Below are 25,684 nucleotides of genomic sequence, written 5' to 3'. Positions count from 1 at the left end.
CATCTCCATCCATTTGGGCTTCCATCTCTCTGTAACATGTGCCTGCCTGGGCAGTGCCAGCAGTTCAGAGGCACCACTGTCCGTGACCACTTTTTTCCTTCAGAAAAGCACAGCATAACCTTCAAAAGCAGCTTTTTATTTATTTATTTATGTTTAACAAAACCTATCTTTTTATATACCTGCAAGCCCTCAGAGACCCTGGCACAGCTTTTTTTTCCACAGCTCAGGGATTTTTTTTAAGTGTTACATAATTATTTAGCACTGCAGTCGCTTACGTACCCCTGACCTGTACAGAAATGAATGTAATTTCCTCTCATATTCATGCTGACTTGTCTGTTCATCTCCTGTTGCTGCTTTGTCCACTGCGCTCATGAAGAATGCCTCTGAGCTCCCTGGCTTTCTCTTCTCCTCATCCTGCCCCAGGTATGTTCTCCTGGTGCTTGCAGGCTCCTGTGAAGTGGTGGGTCCACTGCTCCTCCTGCATCTCATGCTTCATACCTGGCACACTTGTAGCTCCTCTTGTTAGTCACGCAGCTCTGCAAACTAATTTAATGGAACAGAAGGTAGATATTTTCATAAAGGTAAATATTTCCAGTTTTCACACTCCTTTTTTTTTTTCTTCCTTCTGCCACATGCATGGTCTCAGAGCACTACCCTGCAGGAACCCAAGCTCCTCTGCTTGATGAATACCAGATAGTTCAATAGCATCCCTGAGTAATTTGTCCCAAATCCCAGTCAGACATTAGTCTCTTTTTAGAAACCCAGTTAACCAGCCCCTTCTGGCGTAGCTCTTTTCAGAACCCATCTCTGTCTTCATGTGCTGCTTTTACTCTCTACTTAAAGCCTTACTGACTGCTCGTGTATTTGATAGACAATACAGTGATAACCCTCCAATCTCTGCCATGTGGTTACTTTACTCCACCAGCTCTGGCTGACACCTATTGTAAACATCGAGTCCACCAGAACTAGTTCATCTCAGGGGAGGACAGCAACATCCCAACTAATCTTCTTTTTGTGAGGCAAGGCTCATAGGATTTTTTTCGCCTGCAAATTAAAAGTTAAACTGTGACACCTTCAGCAGTGGGAGTCAGCTATGCATCAGCCATCCATGCATCAACTATGAAAGCAGGAGGGGAATTTCTTGGATGAAAGTGGCTCATTTTCTTTACATATCTCTGAGTAGTCAGGCAAAACTAAAAAGGCTAAATCCCAGCACACTACAGAGCCAAAACCTTGGTGATGTTCCAGAGCAAGAGCAGCTCATCAGTTCTCCTGGCAGCCAGGTGGAAATCTGTGGAAGAAGTGAACTAGAGTCAGAAGCTCCTCTCCTTGAGTTAATCTCCTTGAGTTATGCTTTGCACTACATAGGGAGGTTGAGACTATGTATGGGTATCTCTCTCTGTTCCCACCACAGAAAAAAAAATATTTCCTATCCCAGTGGAACAATTTAGAGAACATCATTGGTAATTTCTTTCCCTTTTTTTAATCATGGAAGGGTTAAATTCTAACAGTGCGAAGGTCATAGTTGTTGACCTCATGGCTGCTCTCACCAGTCTTGCTAAACCTAAATTTTTGTTCCAGCTGTGTGGAATTCCTTTTGTTCACTCAACAAGGGAACTGAACCACTTTCAGTTCATATTTCAGTATGAAATATGAACTGAAAGGTGATCATATTTCAGTAAAACCTATGGATTGGTCACTACAACCTTACTGTAAGACTGTCCCTGCAGCACACACAAAGATCAGTCCTGCCCAGAGCCCAGCCTCTAGCAGCAGCCCCTATAGGCTGTAAGAGTGTGGTCCAGAAAGAGCATTTAGGGGTAAGGGTGGAGTGATGCTCCCTCTGTTTCCTGCTCCCAATGCTCAGCATTACTCCTTCAGTTTGATTTCTAACGTGTCTCTAATGAATGAGACATTAGCTCAGCCCATTACCTGTGCTTTATGCAATTAAGAAGAGCATTAGGTTGACAGATGTGATTACAATCTGGTAGAATAGTAAAGGGGTCAGTGCATCGTATATACTGTCCCTTCTCTTTCTGTCCTCCTCCCTATGCCTGCAGTTAACTGAAGCACTGCAGAGCCCCAGTACTGTGCAGCTGTGTCACAAAACCATCCAGAGCAAACTCTGCAGGTCAAAGCCATCACCAGAAACATTTTTCAGAACTAGGACCTGGTCAAGCTGATCCTGAATTAATCCCTGATTCAGGTTGATTGCATCAGCAGTTGGTTCAGATTTGCATCTCTGTAGGTTGCTTGTTCGGTCTTGCACAGACCAAGTCCAAAACTTGGCTACATTTAAAAGCTTCCCATTGACTGAACTGGACTTGGCCTGGCTTTATGAAGTCGGTGATGGGAGAGGGATTAAACAGCAACATTAGTTGTCTAATCCAATGCCCAAATCATGAGCTGAGACTGCAGCTTTAGCTTAGCTGCTCAACAGCTCTATGACAGATCAAATACCGGTACAAATTCCATATACCATATGATAATTAAATATATGTGTGTATTTAAATGCCCAGGATCCATGTGAAACCTAAACCAGTCTCTTATGTAATCCTGTGACCTTCAGCCCTTACTCAGGTGCATGCTGTGTTGAACCCAGCATCATTCATGGCTCTGGCGCTGGCTTTTAAGTAGCAGACCTGATGTTATGGTGGCAGACAAACAAAAGCCAAAAAGTCAGCTAGCATTTCATATATAAAAAGAGCAGAGTATTCTGAGAAAGAGAAAATTCAGCAGTTGCTTGAGTGTTATCAGTGTTAAGACACAGAAGTCTCCTTCTAGTTGTTCCTACATAATTAATTCATGGGACAGGCTGATGAGCACCCGTCCCCTGTACCTGACCTGACAGCTGAGAGGCAGCACAGCCCGAGCGGAGCCCAACCACAAGCCTCTGCAGCAGGCAGTGAGCAGAAGCAAAGCCTCCAAAAACCTCTCCCTTTTTGGCACAAAAACAGCAATGGGACTTTGTGGAGAGGCAGCCCCGGCCACGGGGAAATGCCTCATGTCCAGGAGCCGCCGTCCTGCTCTGTGGGGACGGTGCAGGCCCGGGGCACCCCCTCAGAGGCTTCTTGGAAATGCTGCCGGTGCGGGCAGGCGAGCACCTCACACCGTGCAGAGGCATCGGTCGTCGTTTCCTTCCTCTTTTCCAGAGACAGAAACAACCACTGACACACACATGCTTGTGCCCTTCTGCTCCACCCCGGCATGAATCATGCTGACTTCTGCACGGGGGGAGAGAAACGGTGAGAGAAATCCTCAGTGAGCCTCATGTAGGCTGCTTGTGGAAGGTGCAAGACGTCGCTCATTCACTTTTTCATAACTAGAAAGGCAAAAACAGCTCTGGTTTCTTTGCTAATTACTAACCTGGGACTCTGCAAGGAAGGTGCCAGAAAGGGACATGCCATGAAGGGAAGATTTTGGCCAGGGCCATCTCCCTGCCCCTGGCTGTGCAGGCAGGGCTGCCCTACGGTGGTGCTGCTCCTTCACCATCCTGGTGCCCGCGGGCAGGAGGAACCATGCTGGCCACCATGGCTACAGTTAAGCAGTTACGGCAACATAAACACCTAAATGTGCAAAAGGGTTGTTTGCTCCCTGAAGTTTGTTCTGCACAGCCGGCTGCTCAGAGTGCAATGTGAAGGACACGCAGGAGGTCAGTTAGAGCAGGTGCACCGTGATAACTCACCTGGGTTTTTCTCACTTACAGCTGTGAGGGAGATCTCTGAGACATAAAACGTGCTTCCTTACGTCCAGAGGAAAAAGTTCATCACAGTGTTTAGAGAGCGTTTTCTAACAAGGCTGTCCAGATAACCCAACTGCGCGTATATCCGGCTTGTTTCCAGAGGCTGAACTGACTTTTAATGAAGTCGAAGTGGTTAACTTACTCACAAAGGCAGGGACAGGCTGTTCTGATCTTCTGAAATGTTTTGTTTTATTTTTAATCCTTGTCACCAACACTTGGGCCCTCTGTCAGAGAGGCATTAGGAGAAAGAGTGAGGCGACATGAACTGCCCCATTTATTTGAAATTATTTTGATAGCTGTACTCACTTGGATACAATGGTAATACAGGGAAAGCTGAGATGTCAGATGCTGACATTTCTTTGTTCTTCACATCTGATCCCTGTGGTGATTTATTTCATGGTGGTAGCATGTATAAAAAGACAACAGGTGTTAATGCAGCACAAGCATTCGCTAGTATGTGGTCAGACACCTTAGCAATTGCAGAGTACACCTAAAAATTACAGAAATATTTGCAAACTATTAATTGCAAATATTGGACTGTCAAAACAAAAGCAATTACATCTAACAAGCTCAAATAATTTCCCATATAAAACTGGGGGGATATGAAACATTTTAATTATTTAATCTTAGAAAATATTTATGTCATATGACATAGATCAAGTAAGTACAAAAAGGCTGTGAAATTTGTATTTAACGTAGGCCATACTTACCATACTTTGCAAAATAATAGTTTCCAGTTCTAATCATAATTGTGTATCTATTAAACTTTTTTATCTAATTTGCAGAATGCATTAAAAAAATAGTGACCCAAAAGGATCTTTTTCTGTCAAAACGAGAAGTCATATAGCAATGAAAACAGCGGTGCTGTTGCTGTTCTCATTTTGCTTCAAATATTTTCTCTCTTTTTTTGTTTTCATTATTTTCAACCTATTTTAATAGTAAGACAAAGTTAATTTAGCAACAAAGTAGTAATAAAGTGAAAAGTTTGAAACGTCAGAAAGGGAACTTTTGGGCAAGGTTCCTCCTCTTGGCCAGAGCAGCTCAAGCCACCAGGCTGCACCTCATTTCAGAAGCCAAACACTTTTGCCCAGCTGTCATTTGAATGTATTTTGAATACTGGCATTGGGTTTTTACCACAGAGCTGTACCCAGGGACCCCGTTGCCCAAGTGACGCTGACAAAATAACCCTGGTATGTTTTTCTGGGGGAGTTATAAGCTGTCCATCCCGCCTCTTGCCATCCGCACCGCATACACGGCGCGGTTGCAGAAGCGCTGGCTCCACCCCAGTGAGCTGCTCGGCCAAATCCGGCGGGGGACATTGAGTGACATTTTCAAGTTTGCATAATTCAGAGCGTTGAAAGGAAATATCTTTTCATCTAAAGAAAAAAGAGAGAGAGAAAACAGGAGGTGGCCCAACATCTTGAATCACTCAAATAGAGATTAGTATTTCTCAGAAATAAAGAGAAGCAGCTATGTGATTTGCGCTGGCGGCGCTTTTTTGGCAGGAGCATTCAGCCTGGCATCGCAGGGCTTTGGTCAGCCTCTGATCAGGATGAGGCCTGAGGAGAGAGCAGGTCTATCTGTCTGTCTGTCTGTCTGTCCTCCCGCAGGGCTGGCTGTGGACATGGGCAAGGTGCTGTGCGGGTCCGCGGGTCCATGCAGGCTGCGGTGCTATTACAGCACGAGCAGTGCCCGCCTGGACCCAGCAGGGTTTTCTGCCAGAATCTGCCACGTCCAGATGTCACTCTGCTTCTGAGCTGCCACACGTTTTGAGCACATCAGCCCAGCGAAAGCCGCATAATTATGGACACTGAAATAATGTGTCTCACAGTTTGTTCCCAATGAAAAGTGCCTTTTAGCTTTGAGAGCCTGAAAATAAGCAGGCTGTGAAAATTGGAAACAGTTCTTTTTTTTGCATAATGCCAAACCCAGATCCCTCTGTGACTGTTACTTCAAATCCCCCTGTTGCTCTCTTCAATTTGATTTTAAATTTCAGCCAACTTTCAGTGGGTTCACACCAGCTCTAGGATGCACAGCGAAGAGTATATCAAGCCACTCCTGAATTCCCTCTGCATCCCATATTGCCAGCTCAGGGAGGCCCATCCATTTTGCTTCAGCAAGTTGCAATGAAAAATTCATCATTTTATAACATATTATCACAAGCTTTGTGAAGCCAATATAGATAGAATGGGATTTTGAATTATGGTGTGAACATTTTCATCCAGCTTTTTCTGACACAACAATTCTTTGGAGCTTTCTGTTCCCCGAATCCCAGCATCCTGTGATGGATACCATAGCAGGGCATCCTGGCATAGCAGTTACTGTTTGTCAACACATAAAAACAGCAGCATAAATTGTTGTAAGCAAAGCTTAACAGAAAGAAAGAAAGAAAGAAAGAAAGAAAGAAAGAAAGAAAGAAAGAAAGAAAGAAAGAAAGAAAGAAAGAAAGAAAGAAAGAAAGAAAGAAAGAAAGAAAGACAGACAGACCACACACACACACCACCATATAATAGAACATGCTGGCAAAAAATGTTTCAAAAAATGTTTCACATTGATGAAAACAGACATTAAATCAGGTAGTGAAAAAGGGACCATAACAAGAGTGATATTTTGCACATGTTCTTTAATGTTCAAACAGTAACAATGGCTACTTTTAAATTAGGGTTGAGGGGAAAAAAAAAACTTTCAGTGAAGACGCATTACAAGAATTGAGATATAGAAACATTTCTTCCAAAAGCCAAAATATTTTTAACTGAAGACTGCAAATACCTAGCTACTTCCGTAACACAGCATAAGTTATCAGGCGGTTCGGGTTCTTTTACAAACACGTCAGTTTTAGTGTTTCAGGGGGCAAAGGATTTGCAATATACACGTAAAGTTTTAAAAAGAGAGGGGTCAGAAAGAGAGGAGTACGGGAAAGATGGGTTGTGATGGGAGCCCTCATCTTGTGTACTCAGATGCAGAAGCTTGCAAAGATTTGAAGCTGATATAGACACCTCACATGAGTCCAACATGTTTTAATGACCAGAAGCCTCCCTTGGAATAAGGTCGATGAGTGGTAAACATTCACCAGGCTGGGAGCTGTCGTGACTACAACTTCAAGTGTCCTACACACCACTGCTATTCAAGGTGATCATGATGCAGATACTTGCTCACCTACATCACAAATGAGATCTTCTCTAGGATTTGGAGGAGGACGATTTCATTTGGAATTTCTCTTTATGGAGAAGCTCAGAGGTATAACAGAGCATGGAGAAGAGCACACAACTGATTTTTTAGGGATAAACTATAGGTAGATTAGAACCCAGCTATAGATTATTTTCTCAGTAGGGTAACTCCTGAATTCCCACCTTGGATTTGACTTAGAAAAGCCATTGCATCCATTCCTGTTGCAACACATGAGTCAGGGTTTAGTCAGAACAGATGCTGCTCGTTCTCTTGGGTTCCCCACGGAGAAGGAGAATCATCCTACGGTTTTGTACACCATCCTCCATGGCAGTGTGCTATAGGCCCCTCAAGGGCCAGTTCTGAGTTAGTTGAAGTTCTGAGCTAGCTGAAGAACAGGGAGGGCAGCAGAAACCTTACAGATGAGACAGGTCTGCAAAATCCGAGGGATGATGTGGGGCAGCGGGTTTGGTGCAGATAACATGAGGATAAGGGGGCACCACAGCTCACAAGGAATGTACAACAGGGCAGGTTGACCCCCTACATCTTCCAGCAGAGTCCTCTTAGACACCCGGAGTTTCCACCTCCTTAGCCTGGCTTTCTGTGCAGGAGGGTAGCTTGGCCCAAGCCGGTATGCCAGGATTTGATGCTCAGACCTGCCAAGTTCCCCAGGGTGCAAAACCTGCTTTGCTTCATAGAACCCAGGCAGTTACTCTTACCATTCAAACCCCCCAAAAATGTTATTTAGCCTTCTAAATATGCACGTTCAACATTGCCACATACTTAGTTTTTTACTATAGTAGGTCACTGGTTTCACTAAAACCACAGTTTATTAAAAAATGTACTAAAATATTGTGAGAATTTTAGTGCTCGTGAAAAAATACCTTTCATCCCTGGAGAATGAAATCGTTTGCCTCCAAAACTATGTCGGAGACATGAGAGGTGAAGATAGTACAGATTTGTCTCTGCCACCCCACCCATGTGTCTAAACAAGCCCTGACTGCAAGCCAGCCCTTCTGGGGTTGTAATTAGGTCAGGTCTAGGAAGAATTGAGTTATGTTCCTCCTGTTTCATCCTGTTTTTGACCTGAGGTGGTCTCCATTTTCCTAGGAAGAGGACTATGATAACAATATAAATCTCACAAGGCCATGGGACAACTAACAAATATCTACCAAATACGTTTTAATTGCTCCTATGCTGGACATGCTGGGCTCAGTCACTGTTGTGCAGTAACTAAGGCATGTGTAAGAAGTGGTCGGCTTGCCTGCAGGCCATTTATTGTATGGATGATTTGCTTCTGTGGTTAGGTAGAGGAAGAACTTCCAAAATATGAGGAAGAACTTCCAAAATACGAAAACAAAGTGTCAGGATTTTACAACAGCAAAAACAAGACTCTTTTAAATAGATATACAACGGTCATGTTTTATATGTTAAGTTCTTAGAGTAAAAAAAAAAAATCTCTACATAGATATATCAAGGGGAGGCTGATCCAGGCAGAAGTTTGTCATTAAATAAACGCAAACAAACCACCAACTGAGGAACACCAGTAACAAAATCAGCACGGCTATGGTCCGTAAATCCTCCAGTCCAGGACAGCAAAGTCCAAGCACAGGGCTGCATTCCCCTGCACCCGTCATTTTTAGATAGTGCCCGTGTGTGTGTTGGGTGGGGGAACAGATCAGAGAGAGCACGCATCTGTCTTAGCAGGAGCACCTGCACTGTGGTCCTGCCAGGAGTCCTCCTTTGGTTCACCCCCCGTTATCTCTGCCGCAGTGTCTCTGTGAGAAGACAGAGAGAACGAACGCAGGCGAAACCACCGCTGGCGGCCCTCAGAAGATCTTGCACTCGTTAATGGAGAAGAGCTTCCGCCTGTTCTGCCTTTTGGCTTGGTTGACTGCTGTCCGCACGGCGTACTCGAACACCTGCTGCACGCCACGGTTGCTGAGGGCAGAGCACTCCAGGTAGCCCTTGGCTCGCACGTCCTGGGCGAGCCGCTTCCCGTCCATCGGGCTGATGCAGGAGGAGCGGTAGGGCCCCGTGTCGCGCTGGTCAGTCTGAGTGGCCACCACCAGCACGGGGATGCGGGGCAAGTGGTTGCGGATCTCGCCGATCCACTTGTTCCTCAGGTTTAGGAAGGAGCTGTGGTTTGCCACCGAGTAGCACATTAGCACCACATCTGCCTGCTGGTAGGAGAGGGGGCGAATGCCTTTGAAGGCATCGCTGCCAGACGTGTCCCAGAGACCGAGGCTAATCTGTACTCCATCCATGAAGACATCCACTCCGGTATTTTCATACACAGTGGGTCTGTAGGCATCTGGAAAAGTCTCGGAGGTGAAACGTACCAAGAGAGATGTTTTCCCCACCGCAGAGTCCCCCACCAGCACACACTTGATTGAATCCAGCATTTTGTTAACGTCCAGGGCCAAGAGCACTGTCTCGGCGCAGCAGAAGCACGATGTGGAGATGCAGTGGTCTTGGGGGCTCTCTAGATAACTTCCATTTGGTGAGAACCCATCCAAATGTCTTTACTCCTCAAGACTTGATTGTGTCACTTGAGTCTAAAATCCCCTTTTCTCCCACACGGCTCTGCGGTGCTGTCAGTTTTAATTCTTCAGTGAGTCAAGCGATGTTTCTGGAAGAGTAAAAATAAAATTTAACATTTGCAACCCACAGTGAACAGGTTATTTTCCATCAAGATAAAGTTCCTTGGACACGTCCTTGGACAGCCGTGGGGATTACGCTACATGGAGGACGCTGAACCCTGCCGTCCCTCCCAGCCGGCAGCGTGTGTAGCTGCCTTTTTGATGCTTCACAGGGATAACAGTCCTATCACCCCTGCTGTTCTGCACTGAGACCAGCTGGTTTTTCCCTCCAGTTTTCTAAAGAACTAATAAAATCAAGTTAACTTGGTACAATCTTACCGAGCTGCTTTTGGTGAGACATTTCCTGCCTCTGAATTTCACCAAGACTGCAAAAATCCTGAATTCCTCCCAACCCATCAGTTCAGATTCCCTTGAAAATATACCCCTGTCCCCTAAAGGTGGAATCCACAAGAAAAAAATCACTTCATGAACTGATTTGACTATTTAAGCAATCCTATAATGAGCAGCGATGCCAAACTGCTTGCGACGAGGAAAGACCTCAGATGCAGATCTTGACTGACATGAACCTTAACAGTTTTCAAAAGAAATGTGGGATGCACAGTGAAAATACCAAAAAAAGTTCAAAATGTTTCTTACAAATCACTTCCAACAAGCAAGATAACACGAGCCAAAGCAAGCCACACCACCAGTGTTGCCCCAGTCAGACAATTTCATCTGAAGGAGATGCAGCTGCCCTGACATTTAGTCTCTTGAAAAACCAAACTGAGAGTAACTCTTCGTAGTGTGCAATTGCTTTTGAGCTCCTGCCAGCATTCAGTCAAATTTTCCTATTTTGAAAGCATTTGTCTCTTCCCCACTGGCTGTGTGCAAGATTCGCTGCTCACACGGGGCTGCACACAAAACGCTACAAAATTCACCAACTGCAAAACCGAAGGAAAATTAGTTCTGCTCAACAAAACTGGTTAAAACAAAATATCGCTGGATAATTTCAAAATTTCCTGCTAGCGTTACACAGGCAATATATTTCTGTCTCTGTCACATATGGACAGAGAAGTCGGACTGTGGGTTGTTTGCACAGAAATGAATGAGGGCCACCAGACGCATCTCCACCACCTTACAGTAACGCTCTCCAGGTTTGCCACCTTAACCCCACCACCGCACATTTCGAGTACGCTCAGAGTTTCGTCTTACTTCACAGAGGGGAAAAACAAAGGGAAAGAAGAGAAGAGTGCTGGGCAAGCTTAGAGAGCACATGGCACAGGCGCTGACAACTGCTGCTGGCAACTCCCCTCCTTCCATTTTGCAACAAGGTGGCCTCCTACCTCCTTCCGTGCTGCCGGCGTGCCCGCGTTCCTCCCACCCGACACCCCGGCCAACAGACGATGTGTGAGGGCCTGGCTGGAGCACGTTGCTTTATAGAGGCGGCGCCGAGGCTGTGGGGCAGCTCTGTGCTCGGCAGGGTGACGAGGATCTGCAGGAGACATTGCGACAGGCGGCGCTTCCTGGCCTGCGCGCACGGCCACACGCTCGTCATCTCAGCTCATTTCTGGGAAGCAGGATAGAGGCCGAGGCAGGTATTCATTCCTGCCTGCTGGGAAACGAGCTGCCCTGTGAGTTAAAGGTGGGGTGGCGGCCACTGGAAATTCGCTTTTCATGCTTCATCTGAGCCCTACTCCATTCCCCAAGCAAGCTCTCAAGGGAATTAGAGAAGGTATTTAAAAAATCCAGCTATGACAATTCAAAAAGTACGCACAGGATATGTGGTCCAACTACTTAAGTGCATCATCATCTTTCCTATGGGGTATTCTACTTCAAAACTGTGTCAGCAGTACAGTTTTAAAACACCACCATTCACCACAAGCTGGTAGTGTGTGATTCAGAAAAAAGCATGTGCTCGCAGGAGAGTTAGCGTGTACCAGGTCTTCTCCTTGGAACAAACATTTCTTTGGCGCAAGTAGTCTTTAATGCCTTTAGCCTCATTATTTTATTTATATTTGAATGTGGGAAAAAGTTGGAATGCCCAAAGCATGACTTTTCACAAATGCCGACAAATCATAAATTTCATAAAAGCCAAAATAGAAGAAGATGGATAAAAAGACTGTTCTGTTACTCAGCTTGAAGATAACCAGGCCTGATTTTGTTAGCTATTTTGAAAAGAAAATATATAAATGATTAAAGCCGAAAAAAAGGGTTTTGAGAGCTAGTGTACATAGCTAGTCGACACACGCAATCATAAAAGATGAAATAGCGTGACAGCGCGGCTACGTTTTCAAAGCAAATTGTTTTGGGTCTATAAAAATGCACTGCACATAACCTACTCTGCTCCAGAGGACAGACTGCAGTCAGCGGTCCCCATCTTGCTTTTGTTCGCAGCTTGCTGGAGTTCAGGCATCAGCTCATATTGTTGGGATACTGAAGAGCTATTCTAAACTATGCACATAGCCTGTCACTGACACAGCCTCAGGATAGGAGAGGATGAGTTAAAATAAGTATACAAGTTCATCTCAATTAGTGGAAAAACCTTTAGATGAGACATCAGTAGAAAACTGTGTCCTTTAGAGGACAGGCCAGTACAGGGCGCTGCTATGCACCAGTATACAGCCGGTTGTGTAAATATTTGCAAAAGCTTTTTGTTCCCTTTTCTCATATTATATATGACAGTCCTGCTCTGACAGTCCAGCATACTACACCCATTAAAAGACTGCACAAAACCTTCTAATCATGGACAGTTGAGTCTAACCTACTGCAGGATTTGTTCCAACACTTTGGTTTGCCTCATTTTACCAATTTTATCAAGTCTATGTTGTAATTCCAGAAACGTGTATTTTCTTTTACACTATTTCGATGTATGGTTTCATCACTTGTAAAAACAAAAATTTTACTTAAATAATATGGTGAGAGCTTTTATAATGTCAAGTGTGAGAATTTATGTCTAATTCTGATACAGTCATTATGAATAGCGACCCTATGTATTTGGGGATTAGCTTCGAAGCATACTCTTGCACAGTTTCGGATAGAACCCAGTTTCTCCAAAGATACCGTATTGTCTATGAAACTATGTCTCTGCAATGCTTTGCTTCGCTTTCCCATTTTTCTCGCCCTCTGTCTGAAGCAGAGGGCCTCACGCGGGTGTGAGGTTACAGTGCCCTGAGGTAATGACAGAGGCATCACCCCAGGCACCCACAGCAGAGGCAGCCACCTCCCCAAAACCCTTCACAGCCTGCAGGGTTGGGGTTTCTGGTGGAGGCAGAGAGCAGAGTTGTGGCCTGTCCTTCCCTGAGAGCACGGACAGCACCACAGGGCCATGACAGAGCCCCACCACAGCTGCTCTGTGGGATCCTGCTGGACAGCACGATGCTGCAGTGCTCGCACCCATGGATTTTATTCCTATCACGAGGTCCTGTTTCACTGCTTTCAAGCAAGCTGCCTCAGGCCTGGTCCTGATGCTGTGCATTTGGCTGTCTTTGCTCAGCCCAGCAGTCCCACACAGGTAAATGCCTCACATGTGGTCGTGGATGAATATGATATGGGATGCGACAGTATGGGAGGAGGAGCAGAGCAGCTCCAGGCTCCTTGAGGGTGGAGGATTCACATGAAAATACATCCGCAAAACACTAATCTAATGTTTGTTGAAACAAATCTACCAACGCACAAAAGCAGGACTGCTTGTATCAGAAGAAGTAAGTGTGTTGGCTGAACCAAATGGGATTTTAATTTCTGCCAGAAACATTTCTGACTTCTACTACAAGGTTACTGTGAGCATGGCTCACTGTGGTGAAACACCTGCAGGGAGCGGACAATGCCTTATGATGGGAGAAAAGCTAAAGGGTCAGGATCTCCTGATTTCAAAACCCTCTCCTGTGTATTGTGCAGCACCAGGTAGGCTGGGATTTGGAAGGGATGAGCTCATACAGAATCAAAATCATGCAGGCAACACAACAGGCTTCTCAGATACTGCACTGATCTGGCAGCCACAAAATGCTTCAGAGAGTTAAAGCAATTAACATGCTATTATTGTCATTATCCGGTCCCTACCACATTTATGTCTTAGTACAGTTCCTGTTGATATCAGGATGAAAGCAGGCTAATTTTTCATCTTGAACACTGTGTACAGTAGCTCTTGAAGAAAACTGATGTTGCAAGGAAGTAAAAATATTTGTACTAATAAAAAAAAATAAGGGTTGAAAACCACTGGAGAGACTTCCAGTGGCTGTGCAATGCTCGATTGCACATATTGGCTTTGCCTGCACGCATTAATCCTTGCGCAGTCCCACCTCACACGGAGATGGGGTCTGCAGAAGCGTGTCTACAGCACATCTCCACTGTGTTGGTTATAATCAATGCTCATTCCAACTACACTGCGGATACGTAAAAACTTCAAGCGTGTCTCTTGCTTAGAGGCCCTTAAGGAGAGGAAGGAGATACGGAGACTATTGTCACTGACCGGAACAGCGCACGGCTTTACACCTTCACCTCCATGGGTGCCCTGAGTGCTGCAGGGTGCAGGTGGGGCCTGAGAGCAACTCCCGTGAGCAGGAGGAGGAAGAGAAGGAAGAGGAGAAGGGGAAGGAGGAGGAGGTCTGACAGAAAATCAAGAAAAGTCAGACAAACTGTGAGGGGCAGCACCCAGAAGATGCAGCAGGGAGATATTTGGCCCCCCTTACGAAGTCCCCATGGACACTGTGGAATGTCTGGATCACCAGGTCACCAACATCATGCTACCATGTCTTCAACTCCATGGGCAAACTGTACTTGTTCTGTTCAGACACAAACCTCCAGACTGCTGCAGGGGCCTGTGCCGCCGCAGCCCAGGGCTGCTGCAGACTCGTACATCAGCTGCGGCCTGCCTGGAGCCTGCTGCTGGTCTGCAAGCCGCTGGCCCCTTGCTGCAGTTTCCTGTCATGTAATCATTAACCTGATGCTCTGACATTCATGTTAGCTACCTCCTGTATTTTGACCCCATTTTAAAATGATTTTGGTCTATAGCACTAAGTAACCCCGGCCTTGTCAGTCTAGGAAATAGCCTCTCATCTTCTCAGCGTCACCATTTCAGTCCACAGTGCCATTCCGTGGTGGTACCGCTGCCATGAAGGGGAACTGGCGCACAGCCCGCACCTTTGCAAGATGCTGCATATTTTCCCCAAACTACTCCATCAAAAAAATCTGCATTCAACCCACTCACTTTCCAAGCAGACAACCGCAGCATCCATCCGTATTCCCTGGCCCAAGAGCAAGACAGCAGGTTATTTGGTTGCTGGTGCTTCAGTCACCTGGTGTATTTATGATATAGACAGATTAACTGCCAGGTTATCTCTCAATGTGTTTTTCTATTCTAAAGAATTATGAAGATGCAGAGAAGCTTGGATGAGAGCCGCTATACAGATATTTTATCCCTAAGTACAATCGTACCCGCAGTGGCTTCCTAAAGCTAGAAGAGCAAGCAACATGCAACGAGTCCATATGGTCAAAGTCAGGATGTCTTGTCATCTCATCTCATCTCATCTCATCTCATCTCATCTCATCTCATCTCATCTCATCTCATCTCATCTCATCTCAAAAAACAATTTTCTTCCAGAGTAAAAAATAAAAATAAAAAAAAAATTGCAGTCATAAATACCTAGAAATTTTTCTGTCATTCCCTTATTCGCAAAACTGAAATTCTGTTCTTCTTTTAGAATTTCAATGTTTTATTTTGGAAAAAAAAAATGTAAAACTGAAATTCTAAAAAAAAAAAATCTAATTCATCAAATTTGAAGAATGGACCAACACTTTCTTAGGAACCTTTACAAAAATCACTGCTGGATCAATACAAAACCTGAAAATAAAAACCTCAGTTTCTTTGTTTGGCAGTTTTAACAACTGAAACTGAAGAAAAGGTTTTATGATCAAATATTCAGTCACGTTGCCAACTTTGTTATTAACCAGGGAACACAAGACATCAGATTTAAAAGAAAAACCCTCATATTGAGACCGGGGAATCTTGCTATGAAACAATGACAAAGTTAGACCAATGCTATTTGGAATGATATATGAAGTCCAAGTAAATGGATGAAAGCTTTTCTTGTAAGTAAATGTACATATTTACACACTTGCTTACAAAGATGAACATAAGTGTAAAGCTGCATAATGTTGTCGTTTAAATTAAAAATTGGTAGTTCGTTACTTTAGTAACAGTACCATAATTAGTACATATAAGCAATGGATAATGACTCTTCTGAAGATCTATTCAATTTACTATAGTCACTGAGAAAAACTATTCAACTCTCATTTTAGTTAACCAATTAAATAAAGAAAATACTTATTTTATCTTCAAGAGCCCTTTATTTGTGACTAATCACACCTTAATTCAGCTACTTACAGATTAGGCATGAACATAAGTAATTAGAACTACTCGAAAAATTATCAAAAACTCTGTAAGACTCTCTTGTATCAGTCAGAGAGCCTAAATCCAACAGAATTCAATTCAGCTGTGTTAAGTACCTGCTGCAAAATTCAATCTATGAGTCTGAAGTCTTTTTTTTTTCCCGTGTTTATGGCATGACGGAGTAAATTACAGACTATGCGGTATTCGAGGTGCTACAAGGCTTTTTAAAAACTGACCCGTTTTCAGGAGAAAGGTTGCATCCTCTCCAAAGTAAAATTTGGGTAAGCCTGTTGTAGGGAATTAACCCCTTCACAGCCAACTGATCCATGTGCCATCCTCAGCCTGGCCCAATACCCTCCAAAGTCAGCAGAAATGGAGCAGCATGTCGTGCCCAACGTGCTGCACATGCTTTTGCACTTACCAAGCATTTCCATCTGTACGATACGGGGTATGTCACCTTCCTTCCCACCCTCCTCTGTGATAGCTTTTCTTCTCTGCTCTTAAACAGTGAAGAAATTCTTGAGTCTCAGCACACATGCGGCCTGAAACGGAGCAGCTGATGTGCAAATGTCACACGTGTGTGTGTGTTCGAGCATTGACATTTGCCAACCATCTGTCCGTCTGCATTCCCTCATAGCTCTGGTTTGGTACACACACACACACACATATATATACATATACATGTAGGTGTATATATTCACCACTGGTATAGAACTACTTTTGGGTCCAGATGGACATACAGATATGCTTGGAGATGAACATGGATAAAGCGCTACATGCAGACTACAGTGCTATTGTCCGTACCCATGAAAAGCCACCCGGTGTATCAGAATGGACTCCCAGTTATAAAGCAAATGTCCCCCACAAGCCTAACTGCACTGCGACCGAGCTGATGGATCGATATTCTAGGTTGCATAAAATTTGATAATTGACTTCAATGAGACTACTGTGTGTGTAGAATTATTCACATGTGGAAAGGTTTGCAGCTTTGGGCCCCAAACCACTTCAAATTTTTCATGCCACATCCTCTTTTAACACAGTTCACCTTTCTTGAAGTTTGAGACAAATCAAAAGGGCACTTACAACATATTTTTGTAGATTTTTTTTGCAGGCTTAACTCTTCGATTCTTTTGTTTTGCTTTGTTTTTGTTGTTTGGTGTTGTTTTTTTTTTTTTTTTTGGCTGATAAAATATGAAGTATTCTTTTATTTACAATCTCTAACAAAGATTGCAATCTCTTTCCAGAAAGAGTAGCCCTTTTTCTCTTTCTGCTTGGACATTTTTGACCGTCTGCAGATTTGGATATAGTCATAAAGTATCAATTTTCTATACATACATAACTAATATTCATTAGTTTAAAATAAGCATTGTAATTTCTTGCATAATGATGTATTATTTGCTGTCTGAATGCAAAAGTGTATACACACATATGCAAAAATATATTTTAAAAAGCATATATTTAAAAAAATAACTATTTTTAAAAAATTAACCATGAATCTATACATCCATATACAAAATATTATGTCTATATATGCATGCATGCTTGTGTATCTACATATGTATCTAGATACATCTACATAGATATGTATGTTCATGTACACTGGTATTTGTTCACTGCAGACTTTGCTATAGATCAGCATACAAAACACATATATTCAGTTTAGGATATCTCACCCTCATTTTAAAATCTGCATGTACATTTTGCATCAAATAATGGATGTGTTATCGAAATGACTTGAAATTAAAATTTAAAGACCATGGTCTTTAAATTACGTTATTGCTACACATAGGTATGTATGTGTGTTTGTATACACACACAGAAATGACTGCTCAGCTAGATCTGGATAACAAGATCTGCACTAACATAGATATAACTGACAGATCATAGAGTCTTTCACGTGCAAATAAATATATAGAAATACATTTTAAATAATTACTTTTCTACTGTATATGCAGCTGTTAAATTTTTAGACACATCTTTACAATTTGTAATGATAATTTGTTGTTAAGGAGATGCATCAATTTGTACAAACTCCTGCAGATGTGTAGCGTGGTAAAATGCCAAAGCTAACAACCGCCAACCCCACATACACACCTGCATTCACAGGCGAAAGGGGTTTTTCTCCCTCAGGGCCCATGTCGAGCCCACTGCAGCAGAGAGGGCTGCCTTCAACATGTTTCAGCTTTAACCAGGGGTAGGACTGCGCTTCTCTCCCTTGCTTGCACAGTACCCAACCCTCTTGACCAGGTTCTTTAAACACTACGAAGTAATCAACATTAGCAATATAAGTAACAGCTAATATATGAACACTACAGGTGGCATAACACCCTCTCAAGAGCTGGGGGAAAAAAAAAATGAAAAAAATCATCCTACCATTTCTCCTCTGCCCTCCACGGATCTCTCACAAGATTGCCAAGGTTACTTTCCGAGGTCTGTTTGGGTTTGACTTTGCTCAGTTTTTACCTATCGCAAAGTAAGGAGGTTCTCAAGCCCAGATCTTCTCCCCTAACCTCGGGAGGTTCTCCGTGTTCATTAAGTTCAGTATTTGCATAAGACTGATTTCAGTGGGAGGTCAAGGTGGAAGAGGAAAATGTTAGTTAGAACAGAATTATCCAAAGTTTGACAGAAGATTTGCATGTTTTGTGATAAGAATAAAATGTATTGAATGTATACAGGTTTTGAGCAGCAAATAATAAAGCATCATTTGATCAAACAATTCAGAATATTGCCTTCTTGTTAAAATATGTTGTTTGTGGGTTTTTATTATTATTATTATTTTACTACTTGGGAAGAACACGTATTTACTGCATGTCACTGTTCAGTCCTGTCCTGATGAATGCTAACCTTCTCGAGTTAATGAGCAAAGCCAGGATGAAGTAAGCAACAGTAATTTGATTGTTTTTTTATTTTATAACACTGAGAAACTGGCTGAAATTTTTAACTTTTCCCCTAAGAAGAGCCAGCAACAAAAAGGTTTCTCTTGCCTCTGTACATATTAGACTATTTAAAATCATAGTCTAGATTTCAGCCAGAGGGAAAGTGCCATTCTTCTGAGTTCATTTCTTAAATTTTATGTGTATGTGCACATATGTTAAAACGTTACAAATTTTGAGTGCTTGCTTGGAAATAATTTCAATCACTTTGCAGGTAGAAGGCACAACACAAAACATGCGATTGTCACGACTCTTCTTGCATTTGTTGATTTAAGGTCTTTTTTCATTTATAAAACAAATTAAAAGGATAAAGCAGTTGCCTTCCCCTGTCTATCCCACAACTCAGTATTCCTACATTGTACCTGGCATAAGAATAAAAGCAGAGTTAATATATATTTTTATGAGATAGGTAGAAAAATATTTTTCTTGCTAAATAGCTTCCTTAGAATTCCTTAATTGTAGTAAATTAAATTAAATGGGTATGCCTACTTGCCTACAATAAATTGCCTACATCCTATGCTCGGTTATGAACACAACAATTGAAATTGTCCTTTAAAGAGTTCTCTCTTTTTTTTTTTTTTTTTTTCCTGGAATTGGTACAGATTTTACCTGGCAGTTCATTGATTTATATCTTACAGCAACCATATGCCAGAACAGACTATATCTTTCAGGGCCTGTTTCCCTTCATTTTTCTCCGATTCCGGTATAAACTTAATCTCCTGTCACTTTTATATAAGATAATAAAACTTATAATACTGCAGACAGCACTGGGTCATATGCAATAGGTTAAAAGGAGAAAAGACTCTGCCACCAAAAGTAATATATAAATCCTTCTCACTTGTTCTTCACTTCAGTACTTTGTGAAGCCATTTCAGATACTTAAAGCTGACATATATTTGGCTTTCCGTTGGTTTAAAGATGCAAATCCCCACGTTTTGATAAATCTTACTGCAGAGTTTCTGTTTTTCAGAGGGAAGCATAGAAAGGAACATTTTACATTTTTCCTTAATTTTTACATATTTTGCATGAAAATGATCTCACAAATGAAAGGAAAAGATATTTTAGGAGAGCTACATTTGAGCATTATGCAAACATTTCCCATACTTTATTTTTGAATCCTGGGAGACTTGATTCAAACTCAGCTATTTTACACAACAGCTTTTCATCCAGAATTAAAACTCCGCTTGAAAGATACATGAATTTTAAAACCTGCATTGCATTTAAACTGATGAAAACAAAAGAAATTACATGAGGGATTTTTACGATACATGTTTTATAAAATATTTTTGTAGTGAGAAAACCACAAGTGCACAGATGATGAGAGGAAGTTAATAGATATTCAAATATGTCGCTAATTCAATAACTTTGAACTCTAAAGAATTTTCCATTTTTTAAGCACAGTTATTTGGTGGAAGAAAAAGAAAAAGAAAAAGAAAAAGAAAAAGAAAAAGAAAAAGAAAAAGAAAAAGAAAAAGAAAAAGAAAAAGAAAAAGAAAAAGAAAAAGAAAAAGAAAAAGAAAAGGAAAAGGAAAAGGAAAAGGAAAAGGAAAAGGAAAAGGAAAAGGAAAAGGAAAAGGAAAAGGAAAAAGAAAAAGAAAAAGAAAAAGAAAAAGAAAAAGAAAAAGAAAAAGAAAAAGAAAAAGAAAAAGAAAAAGAAAAAGAAAAAGAAAAAGAAAAAGAAAAAGAAAAAGAAAAAGAAAAAGAAAAAGAAAAGAAACAAGTTGCAAATAAACTGCATGTCCAAAGACATCTTTCAACAAAGAAGAACAAAAGGTTTTCTTTTTGGATGGAAAGGCTTCGTGTTATTTCAGTGACTGTGCACAGGAGATAACCAAGCAGCTAAGCTACACGGGGGTCTTGTTCTCACACTTGTACAGTAGGACACCCAATGTTACCTCTATTTTGACATAAACCAGGATAACCTTCAAAAGCAAATGCCTGTCACTCATGAGGAAAAGAGGTATGACCAGCTGGTAAAACAACCCCAAATGGGTGAGCATCAGTTGTTGAGCCTACCACTCCACTGTACGTTTGTGTGTGACAAGTGACATGGAGCACTGTAAAAAACCACAGCCCTTCGTGCTGACTTCTGCTGGGCGAAGTGCTTGTTCCCTTTCCGACACACGTTGGGTCTTTCTTACGTGTTGTATCATCATGGCCCCCCTTGGAGAAAAAAAAAAAAAAAAAAAAAAACAAGCCAGAGCAAAATCCTGTGGTTTCCAGAAGGGTCATACAGCTGGTCATTTCATCAGATAAAGGAAGCATGCCAGCTCAACACCACCTTCACCATTGAGGAATTTACTCTTCTCCGTGGCTTCTGAGCGTGAGGACTGAATATGATTCCTCGTGTGAAAAGAACAACTCTCCATTCTGTTGGAGAAACACGGGCACAGAGTGAGTGCTGAGGCCGCGTTCCTATCTCTCCGTCACCACAGCCTCCAGGCCTGCTGGGACAATTACTCCACACTACTCTGGCAGCTGCTCATTTTAGACCCGATACACCAAGGCCTCAACCAGTGAATTCCAGTGCTCACACTCAGTGCTACATTGCAGAGGATTTTCCGGCTCCGAACATCTCTCCTTCCACTGTCATCAAATCTTTGGGTAGATGAGGAAGGTTTTCCAATTTTTCACTGACATCAGAAATGAAGCACAACTAAATTCTGCCAAATATACATGAAACCACATTTGGTTTTGCAAAGAGCTGTGGAGAAGCCCACAGATTTTGTTGCTACAGTGCTTTGTTATATTTGTGTGATCCTGTGCAGGATTTTAAAGCATAATGCTTTAGCAGTGGGCTTGAGACAGCTGCAGCCAACTTCCTTTCTTGATTACTACACTGTGGCTATCCCAAGCCATAGTTCAGTTGTTAGGTGTTAGCTGTTTCCATATTGAGGAAACAGTTGAAAATTGCTGATTTAATAAAACCACACCACTGGCCAGAAAGTGAGAAGTTAATTTGGAATGATGTTACGGTGTGTGCTGTGATGCCTGAAATGTCACGTTAAGACTTTGAAACAGGCAAGTTATTCCTTTTATTTCTTCTCAAGCATTACAGAAAATAGACTATAATTGTTGTGTGATCAAATACAAATTGAATTAATCACCTGAACCATGAGTTCAGAAATATTCGCCTGTTTTTTAAATAAAGCTACAGAATCATAGCACCAACATTTTACGAAGAACATTGAGGTGTTTGTTTTAGAGAGAAGAGGTGTTTTCCAGTGAGAATCCTCTTCATTTACAGCTGTTACAGCGGCTGCTGCTATGTATTTAGAAAGGCACAGAAACAGCAGCAGGAGAAAGGGCAGACTCTCATCTCTCTGTCTAGGCAACCTCCAGACAGGTTATCTGAAAGTGCCACCAAAAAAGGCCACAGGCGCTTCCGCCGGTGCAGCCCCGCAGCTCTACAGGGTGGGCCAGCGGCTCAGCCTGCAAGGCCGCCAGCACAAGTTGTGCTCGTTTCCTGCAGGCTCTGGGTGCTCTGAGAATTGTCCGTGTACACCCCGAGGACTAATACAGCTCACATCTAGCTGTGTAACCGATTTCCTCCCCGATATCACTGCCACTGGCAGCTGTGATCAGATGCTGCTGCTTTAGGGCCAGCCCCTGAGACTGCTGGGCCCACACAGCAGGGAGAGGTCTTCCTTTTCATCCCCAAGTTCACACTCCCAGTGGAGCAGCTGAGCCAAGATCTGCTAAATTTCTACATATAAACATTTTCTTCTGGAAGGTGGTCACTGGGCTGGAAAAGTATTTTAGTAACTTTCTGGAAGTATAGTTCTATCCTCACGGTTTTGCTGTGCTGCATGTAGGTAGAATGATAGTCCTCTGACACAGGCGGTCATGGGAGGCCTGATTCTCCGCTGCAATGAGCCTATCTACTTTGGCACAGTAACTCCCTTAAAATAGGATTAAGTGGCAATAACTTACAGCCACTTTGCCCTGCTGATGGACAATGAATTTGTGTCTTGCTATACATGAGAGTCAAGCCCATTTTTTCTGTTATAACTCTTTGCTCTGGACCTTAGACAGCAAGTAGAGGTTACACGATTTCTCTATACGTACAGAACTATGGTTTTTCCTGGTTCCTGACACCCAAACCAGTGAATATATAATTTGGCATTAGACCTCACCAAGGCCTTGTCTCTCAGTGTAGTAGGAAGCAAGTGCACATGGGGCTTTTCCACCCAAGGCCCAAACGTGGTATCCTCATCAAGTCTGTGCTCACTTTCATTCATGTGATACGTCTTCAGACCTGCCTTCCAAAACTGACATTAAAACACAGCCTAACGTCACGTAGGTGTATATGGGTGGTCTTTTCTACCGGAACGTTTGCAAACACCCATTGATCCGAATGGCGGGTTTTAGAGATGTAAAACACGAAGCCACACAGCGCAATGCACAATCCCACCTCACTCTGATAGCAGCAGCAGAAGCGCGTGAATTGATATTAAAATATGCCAGCAGACCTGCTTGATAACAAATAATCACTCTTAACCTACCTTTCCCCACACAAGTGTTTTCCTCGGGGTAAATCCTGCGCTCAAGCTGGCGTCCTCCAGACACCATGGCCCCACTCCCGCCCCATCCACAAAGAGAAACACAGCTTCGAGAAAAAGTCAGAAAGTCTTAAAGCCTTTTTTTTTTCTTCTGGAAGCTGGTCACCGGGCTGGAAAAGTATTTTTAGTAACCTTCTGGAAGCATAGTTCTATCTTCACTGTTTTGCTGTGCTGCATGTAGGTATAGCGACTGTCCTCTTACACGGGCAGTCATGGGAGGCCTGAATGTTAGAAAGCCTTAAAGCTAGATTCTGATTTTTCACAGGGACCTGTGCCAGAGGGACGGTTCCAGCCTCTGTAAGCTCCCTCTTCATTCACCTTTTAGATTACCTGTCTCTCGTTGGCAACATGACAAGACCATCCCACTGCCAGATGCAGTTGGAGTGAGCAGGATCCAGCAACGTGTGTGCACAGGCGTGCACACGTGCATGCGCACACATTGCTTTCTAATGGGATCCCACACCATGATCATGGCATGGTTGGCTCAGAAAGCAGCCGAGAAGATGCTGTGGGGGTGAGATGAAAGCAAAGAGCTACACCCGCGGCCATTTGGATGGCAGGCACAGCCCCTCCATCTCAGGAGAAGGCAGAGAGAGATGCCTGTTAACGCCCAACGGGGCATGGCTGCGGCGGCAACCGGAGCCCGTGACAGAGATGTCGGCAAATTACACATATTTCAAACCTCACTTCAGTCCTAAGAACCTGAATGTCACTTTTCTCAAATTCAAACAATAAAACTTACAACTAAATTTGCTTGGAAACTTTTAAGATGAAGCAGAACAGTTTCCCACTAATGATGAAATACTTCGCAAAGGAGGAACAAAGCCATCCTCTGAGTTTTAATGTGCCTATCGCTCCTGCATTCATGTTTCTTACAACAGCAATGGGAACCGGAATCAGGCCCACCATTTTTAGAATAATTCATGTTTTCTCTCTTTTTTCTTCTGTCAGTTAACATATAAAATACTGGCATTGCCCAGCCCATCGCACCATTTTCTCTACTTTTATATGAGGGCTTTTTACGCTGAAGTGGAAACAAAACTCCAGAAGATCCATGACCTGGGTTGGGATTAGACAACTGCTTAACAGAATATCACAATATTGAATATTTAACGGATGGTATTAAAAGTAGAACTAATTACGTAGAACTAATTATGTAAATCCATTTCACAATGTTATTAATAAAAGTAAAACTAAAGATAATGGATTTGATTCAGAATATAAATTCACTTTACAACATTTAGAAAGAAAAAAAAAAAAAAAGACAAAGAACTTACCAGGCGCAGGAAGCTGAAAGAGGCTGTTGAAAAATAAACGTTACGGAAGTCAACTATTCTGGGCGAGATAGGGGAAGAAAAAAAGAAGAATGAAGACCTGTGTTCTTGGGTTTTCAGGCAGACTTTTTTTTAGCAGATTAGAAAAAATATATTATGTAGAAAGAAGAGGGGAAAAAAAAAAAAAAAAGTAAGTGGTGAGCAGGGCCCTCTGCACCTACAGGCCAAATAAGTCCCGGAGACTGGGTCACTCATCCGGCAGCGGCAGTGACAGGGGACCCAGATGTAATATGACGAGAAATAGCGGAGTGGTTTAGGGTAAGTCAGCTTCCTGGTGAGAGCTCCTCGGCACTGCCTGTGTGGGTTTTGTTGTGGGTTGGCGTGTGAGCGCGAATGTCTTAATGTCTTTGGTGGCATGTAAAAACCCGCTCCTCGAAGCTGGGGGAGGGAGGCAGAGCCGGCAGCCTGCAGCACGCTCTCTCTTTGCAGGCTGCTGCTCCTCCGGCCGCCTCTGCTCCGGCTGCTGGAGGCATAGCACAGCCCCACGAGCAGGAGAAGAGGAGCAGAGCCACAGCTGCCCGGTGGTTCTGCACATGATTCACGTGCTGGTAACATGGTATGGTAACACTTGGCATGTTTTTGTGCAAGCTGGAATGACTCCCTGCTTTTAATAAAACACAGAGTGTGCCTTTCCCAGTACAGACAGCTTGAGCGGGCCGGGTTATCATCACTTCCAGCCTTCCTGCCACAAGGCTCCAATGCTAGTTTTGGGATTTCAAGTGCCTGGTCTACAGTCTGTACAGCAGGAACTATGAGCATTTCCCAGCTCCCATTTCCCAGCTCCCTGCATGTTCCTTCCTGACTCAAGCCCTGTGTGTATGGGGTTCCCTCTGTCCTTGCCACCCTTCCCATAGGGAGGACAGCTGGCTGCACTGGTCAGGGAACTACAAGAGGCTGCCCACGTTGGACGAGCAGGCAATGGCGCTGCCATCAGGGCATCCCTGTCCCAGACTCCTGAAGCAGCCAGAGAGCCCTGGCACA

The 25,684-nt window shown here is 43.1% G+C and overlaps 1 protein-coding gene across 4 annotated transcripts; it reads right to left on the bottom strand.

Annotated features, from left to right (window-relative positions):
• Nucleotides 1-6,348: 6,348 nt before the first annotated feature.
• Nucleotides 6,349-25,100, bottom strand: RHOH (ras homolog family member H). Of its 4 annotated transcripts, XM_084518412.1 has the most exons (3): nucleotides 24,865-25,100; nucleotides 24,647-24,704; nucleotides 6,349-9,539 (listed from the first exon to the last, which is right to left on the bottom strand). In XM_084518412.1, exon 3 carries the CDS (start codon nucleotides 9,310-9,312, stop codon nucleotides 8,737-8,739), a length of 576 nt encoding a protein of 191 aa, XP_084374538.1. In that variant the 5' UTR covers nucleotides 9,313-9,539; nucleotides 24,647-24,704; nucleotides 24,865-25,100; the 3' UTR covers nucleotides 6,349-8,736. The 4 variants fall into 4 exon arrangements, with proteins under 4 accessions (XP_084374538.1, XP_084374537.1, XP_084374540.1 ...); XM_084518411.1 differs by lacking the exons at nucleotides 24,647-24,704; nucleotides 24,865-25,100 and adding an exon at nucleotides 18,248-18,462; XM_084518414.1 differs by lacking the exons at nucleotides 24,647-24,704; nucleotides 24,865-25,100 and adding an exon at nucleotides 16,296-16,421.
• Between the last annotated feature and the right edge of the window lie 584 nt (nucleotides 25,101-25,684).

This window comes from Aythya ferina (assembly GCF_964211825.1).
Source record: "Aythya ferina genome assembly, chromosome: 4".
Taxonomy (NCBI): domain Eukaryota; kingdom Metazoa; phylum Chordata; class Aves; order Anseriformes; family Anatidae; genus Aythya; species Aythya ferina.
This window is presented reverse-complemented; position numbering and strand designations above follow the sequence as displayed.